The following is a 6756-nucleotide window of genomic DNA, read 5'->3' as shown; positions in this document are numbered from 1 at the left end:
GAGAATGAGGTATGGATTGCTTGATGATTCTCCTCCCCATTCTCACAATAGTCCCATGCAGAGCACACAGGGATCTAGACACACAAAACTGCCTACTTGCCTTCCTCTGGGCAGGCACTTTCTTGACATTAATAATCAGTGTACGGCTTGGGAGGCTGAGGCAGGAGGATCACAAGTTCAAAGCCAGCCTCAGAAAATTAACTCTGAGTAACTTATCAGACCCTGTCTCAAAATAAAAAATAAAAAAAGGGCTGGGGATGTGACTCGGTGGTTAAGCACCCCTAGGATCCATTCCTGGTACCAAAACGATAAAAAAATAATAATAATAACAATTAATCCTGTAGTGAAATCTGCCTCATAGTTAAAATCTGGTTGTGCCTTTTGTCAGGGAGGCATTTTGCAAGATTCAGCAGTATGAGTCTTGGGTGTTAGCTTTAGAGGTAAAAAGCATCTTTGAGAATACTTTTATTCTTAATCATGAAATTAGTCATATGTAAGGCTGAGCATACCAATCATATATACATATATATAATTTTAAAAATATCAATAAGACAAATATCTCTGTGCTTTCATAAGATTAAGAAATGAGATATTGAGGGCATGCTGTTTCATGCCTGTAACCCCAGCTATTCAGGAGTCTGAGGCAGGAAGACCACAAGTTTGAAGACAGTCTGGTGACTTACATGAGACTATCTCAAAATAAAATCAAAAGCTGTGTAAACGTGTTTCTCAGCACATGAAAGGCTCTGGGTTCAACCCCCAGCAATGAAAAAAAAAAAAAAAGGGAGGAAGGAAGAAAAAAAAAAAAAAAAAAAAAAAAAAACATTGCCCAAAACAGAGAATCCCACTGTGTACCCCTTCTTAGTGATATTCCCTTCCCTCCTCCCAGATGTAACCACTCTCCTGACTCTTGATTCAGTTATTCTCTTCATTTTCTTTATATTTTCAGCCACTTATATGTTCTCTTCATTTACTGAAGATGAGTGGCAAGCATAAAGCTAGGTGGATAAGGTAAGGACCATGTTACCATCACTAATACAAGTCTTCCAGAAAAACATTAACTGAACAAAGTCTCTGGATCAGAGAGAAAAAGGGAGGGAGAGAGAGGAACATTATGCCAAGGAATCAGCTCACCTGCCTGTGGGGGCTGGTCAATGTCCAAACTCCAAAGGACAGGGGATGAGGTGGGGATGGGGACACGTAGGCTGGTAACTCAGGTTAATGTTGTTGCCATGAAACAGAATTTCTTCTCTGATAAACTTATCTTAACTTTTAAAGTCCTCAAGTGACTGGATGAGGTCCACTCACATAGTAAAGAATAGTTTTTTTTAAAGTTGACTAATTATAGTTGTCACCACAATGACAAAATATCATCATAGCAGCACCCTAGATTTGTGTTTGATTAAATAACTGGCTATTATAGCTTAACCAAGTTGACACAAACAACCTTCACAGAGGAGAAAATAAAAGTTGGAGGTTCAGGAATCAGAGTTAAGGCAGAGCAGGAAGAATGTCACAAGAACAGATAGTCAAGAAGCCCACAAGAACTGAAGGCATAAGACAGATGACTAGATAAAAAACAGGTCCTAGGAGTCCCCTTATTTTGAAGCAAATTTTGATATAGGCTTGATCATTCTTTTGTAAAATCAGTATGAAACAACAAAAGTGTGAACTGAAAACTGAAAAAGTGAAAACTGAAATATCACTAAAAGGGGATCTTGCACAGGTGACCAAGCCCCTTGGGTGATCCTACCCATAATATATGCAAGTTTGATTAGCATAGAGTGAATTCTTGCCTAAGGGAATTTGAAAATGTCTGCACTATTTAAAACAAAGTATTTAGACTGACCTTTGCTGCATAAAATATCACTTGGAGGGATATTTTAAAAATACTGCAGCTTTAGCAAAACTATGGAAAATTCTAATTCAACCAAAATAAATCTGGGCTTCAGAATTAGAAAACAAACAAACAACAACAACAGCAACAAAAATTCTGTCTCTGGACACTAATAAGCTATCCAGTGTGGAGAACTTTATGCTAACAGTATTACAATATTTTTGTTTGTTTAACTTGATAGTTTCACTGGGGTACCTGGAAAAAGTCATTGTACAACAGAATAAATGAACTCGTTCATTTTCACTGCTTTTTGGGTTGAAAAAAGTTTACCTAGAGTAGTGTTTTCCAAAGGATATACTGCACCATACAGGAATTTTATGATCTTTACATTAGAGAAGTGTTCTCAATGTTTATTTAGCCAAGGTAGTTATCATGAAACAATGTTCCATGATACCACGCTTTGAAAATCACTGGCTTAGCATCAGTAAAAGTGGAAGAGTTCAGTGCTCACCATTTACTAAAACTTTTTGACATTCTACTATTAATTTAACTCCTTACATCATAAACCTGTTACCCCATCTTAACACAGAGTACATGTATTAAGATGCCCTGGTCTATATGAATAAGAAAATAATTTTAGTCAATTAGTGAAAATTGCCTTACATTTAGGGTGTTAGAAAATGGGTTCCACATCTAGTTCTGGCATCTAAATATGTGACTTTGGACAAGTCACATAATTTAAACAATGAGAGCCTTAATTTACTCATCTAAGAAATAGGAATAAGATGGTTAGAAGGAATATTGTCAAGTTTGACATGAGATAATGTATTTCAAAATGTGTCTTAAATTCGGAGCACTGTAAAATGCAAGACATAATTATAACAGAATTAAGCAGTTTCATATTGGTTTGGTATAGTTTCAAAATTACTACTATAATCGAAACACATTTTTTTAATATGTTAGTTTTTGACCATGTGGCATGAAGTATATGTAAATGTAGAAACTACCTATAACAAGACTTGTTTGGAGTATTTATTTATTTATTTATTTTTGCAGTACTGAGGGTCGAATTCAGGGCCTTGTGCTTGTGAGGCAAGCACTCTACCAGCTGAGCTATCTCCCCAGCCCTGGAGTTATTTTTAAAGAAAATAAATAATAAGCTTGTATTCCAATTTGATTATTATATCATTCTCATTACACAGATCTTGATTTGTATTTACTATGAATTATAAGGAGAAAAAGGATAGTTGTTTACGATGTTCTAGTACAGGACTTGAACCTTTTAGCACTGTAGTTACTACCGTATTTTTCTCCTCTCTAGATTGCCCAATCACTAAAGAGCTGAACTCTGCAAGCATTTAAAAGTCAGGCACAACTGTGTAACTCAGTACAGTTTCTCTTTACAGACTAGAGGAAAGAAGGAACACCACTCTCTTCTGGCCAAACAGGTTTATGCAGTGTCTGGAACGATGGAATCTATGCTAACTTTAGCAACAGATGAACCTGTTAGGAAGAACACTGTCAGAAAATATAAAATAATTTGTATTGTAAGTACAGTTCTTAATTTGAGTATTTCTAGCTTTGTGACAAATGTTAAAAATGTATCTCTCCATTTGAATTTGTTTGTGTTGCTATTTAAATATGAAATTTTAAGTTATTGTATTCAGCTTGATTCCTTATGGTGACTTCAATGCAAGTTAAGATTTTTAATCATATTCAACAAGTAAGAAATTTGAGTAACCATAGGTTAATGTTTAATTAAAAGTTGAACTCCACATCAGAAACCTTTGCAGGACTTTTTTGCATGATTACAATTACCTTCCAAATCACTTTTTTATTGCATAAATATTTTAAGGACAGAGAGTGAGATACTAAATAATCATACCTTATATTATTTTTGTCAAACTATTGATTTCATCCTAATTTAATGCAATTCTAGAGAAAGTCTTTTTTGTCTGTCTTCTCATTCTTGTCTTTTTATGTGGCAGGATCATCCTTATCCTAACAAATAAAATAAAAAGCTTTGATTTTATTACTCTGTCTCTTCCCTTCACTCTGACTCTTCCCTTCAGCATCAAACTTTTGGGAAAAGAGGTCTTCTATTCGCTACCTCAGTTTCACCACCAACCCACTGTCCCTTGAGTTCTTGCTTTGTTATTGTTGTGCTGAAATCAGTCCTTCCTCAACAGTCAATTTCTCTTCCCCTGCCTTCTCCCCACTGAAGTTTCCATAACAACAATATAGGCATATTGTTGAGTACTTCCTCATTTCAAACTATTCTTCCCCCTTTTTTCTGCAGTGACATAAAATGCTCATTTTTATGGATTTTTCTCCTGGTATTGTTTTGCAAATTTATCTTTCTTCTCATTGCACGTTACTTATGAACGTTTCCCAAAGTCTATCTAAAGATTTCTTTAGACAATCTCGTTTCCTCTTGTAGTTTTTAGGGCCATGTTCTCCACCTAAATTCCCTAGTTGAGAGAATGTCACCACCCTTTTCTGTGTTAACATTGTTAACATTGTTAGCATTGTTAACAAGGAGTAAATTAAACAAGCGTGTCAGCATTGAACCCAGTGATTAAAACAAAGTAAACCTCCAATGTCGTCTACTTACTCTCTATCTTTCTGGGAATTATAGAATGCTTGCTACAGTTCTTATGCTATGTACTATATCTTATTAAAGATATATATAAAGATATATCTACAATCTATATCTATTTACTATATTTTATATACTTATCCCTATCTTATTGGGATAAGCTATAAAATTTCTTTGGGAGCAAAACTTATATGTCATTTGTTTTTCTTTCTATCTTTTGACTGATTTTTAGTTAGTAAATGAAGCTCAGTATTTTAAAGTCACAATTTTGAGAGTACCCTAATTATTTTTTTTAATTTTGACAAAAGTATCATTTAAAATTTTTGAAGGCAGCTACTGTGTTTCTCTTTATTCAATCAAGCTGAAGTCAAGTGTTTGTTGGGTTTACAGTGGATTTTGGAGTTCATAATATTCTCCCTACTTTGTGCACAGCATAGAGATTTAAAGATTCATGTGTACCTCAATATCAAGAAGATTTTTAAGAATTAGATATTTAAAGCACATGATAAGAGATTTAAAATGAACGTTTGACTGGGCATGGTGGTGCATGCCTATAATCTCAGCGGTTTGGGAGGCTGAAGGAGGAGGATTGCAAGTTCAAGACCAGCCTCAGCAACTTAGCAAGGACCTAAGTGGTTAAGCACCCCTGGGTTCAATCCCTAGTACCAAAAAAAAAAAAAAAAAAAAAAAAAAAAGAACATTTGGTTGGGGACATATATTTCTGCAGCAAAGCACTTGGCTAGTATGCACAAGGCACTGGAGTCCATCCCCAGTACCACCCCAAGCCAAACAAACAACCAAACAAAAACCTTTTATGAAATAGTATGGAGAACAAGATATAAATATATGGAAACAACACAGAACCATGATGAAAAAGATACCAACATTTAACATCGCAAAGTTTTAAAGCATCCTACCAACAGCTAAATGTTGATTTTCTAGCAAGTTTGAATGGCAAAAGTAATAAAGAGTAGATGTAACTCAAAGTATATTAATTTGTAAATCTGTAATTCATGAAGTTTTACCATAGGGAGTTTCCCAATGTTGGTTTTGTTGCTTTGGAACAATTCTAGTACGGGCCATTTGTGACTTCAGAGCACCATGCATGACAAGGGACTAACAACTAATGGTGTTATTTAATAACTGTTTACTTTCCCCTTCCATCCTCTCACCGAATGTATATTGGAAGGTCATTAACCCCTGGGCCAATTTGAGACCTCATATGAGAATTGTTTTCATAGTATTTTAATATATTTTCCCAGTCTCTGTATTCACTTCTATTGTCAAAGTTAGTTAATTTTCCAGTTGATTTTCAAAATGAAAGCAAGTCCCCCAATCAATAGTTTATGAATTTCTTTATTATTTAAGCAATTTTGATCTGTCTTTCTTTGTGAAATTTATTGTTTGTGTTTTAAGGTCTAATAAAAGTTATTATAAAATACTTTTCTAATTTGATTGTGTGTTACCATTCTTTATGGTAGTGTACTGCATTCTTACAGCAACTTATCTTTGGACCCCACGGATGAGGTAAAAAGGCAGTGAGAAAAATACTTCCCAGTTTAATCTTATCATAGCATAAAGTCTGCTACTTGAGCTTTTGCAGCAGTAATGATGATGAGTGACCCACGTAATCTTTGATCACAAGGCTTCCAAATTACCCTAAATGATTTGCTATGAACTAAGAATTAAAGCAGATCACTTTCCAATTAATTATGTTTTTACATTTGTTAAATGTTCTAATTTTTCTCTGATGAAAAGAGTAGAAAAAAGCAAAAAGCCCCCCAAAACTCTGTTCCCTAGAAATGAAGTAGGTAAGGATTTCACAGTTGTGCTGGAATTCTGGAGTGCCTTTCTAGAAATGATTTCCAGAAATTTCTAGAAATGATTTCCTGTTTTAATTTCTAATTAAAACAGAAAATGAAGCCAGGTGTGGTGTGTGCCTATAATCTCAGCTATTTGGGAGGCTGAGGTAGGAGAATTGCTGGAGGCCAGGAGTTTAAGAGCATCCTGGGCAACATAGCGAGATCCACCCTGCTCCACTGAAATAAATAAATGAATAAATAAAATTTTAAAAAACAAGAAAAAAGAAAATGGACAAAGGCAAATGGATCCCATGGTTTTAATTCCTAATTAATTCAGTTTGGGGTTCTGCTCATTGTATTTGAACCATGAAAGTATTTGAGTATGGAAAATACTGTAATACATGGCATTTTAAAATTCTTTACAAACCTTTCTTATTTGGGGTAACTAAATGAAATAATGCACCTCTATTGTTGGATCTCAAATGCTGCATTAATGAACATGTTGTGGGTACTTAACA

The 6756-nt window shown here is 34.7% G+C and overlaps 1 protein-coding gene across 1 annotated transcript in view; it reads left to right on the top strand.

The window, feature by feature from the left end:
* The first annotated feature begins 975 nt into the window (after window positions 1-975).
* ENPP3 (ectonucleotide pyrophosphatase/phosphodiesterase 3) overlaps window positions 976-6756 on the top strand; it is a 95570-nt gene continuing 89789 nt past the window's right edge. Inside the window, 2 exon segments of the mRNA XM_079148223.1 lie at window positions 976-1011; window positions 3244-3384. Of these exon segments, the coding sequence (XP_079004349.1) occupies window positions 3307-3384 (78 nt within the window). The 5' untranslated portion in view covers window positions 976-1011; window positions 3244-3306.

This window comes from Sciurus vulgaris, assembly GCF_902686455.1.
Source record: "Sciurus vulgaris genome assembly, chromosome: 7".
Classification (NCBI taxonomy): domain Eukaryota; kingdom Metazoa; phylum Chordata; class Mammalia; order Rodentia; family Sciuridae; genus Sciurus; species Sciurus vulgaris.
This window is presented reverse-complemented; position numbering and strand designations above follow the sequence as displayed.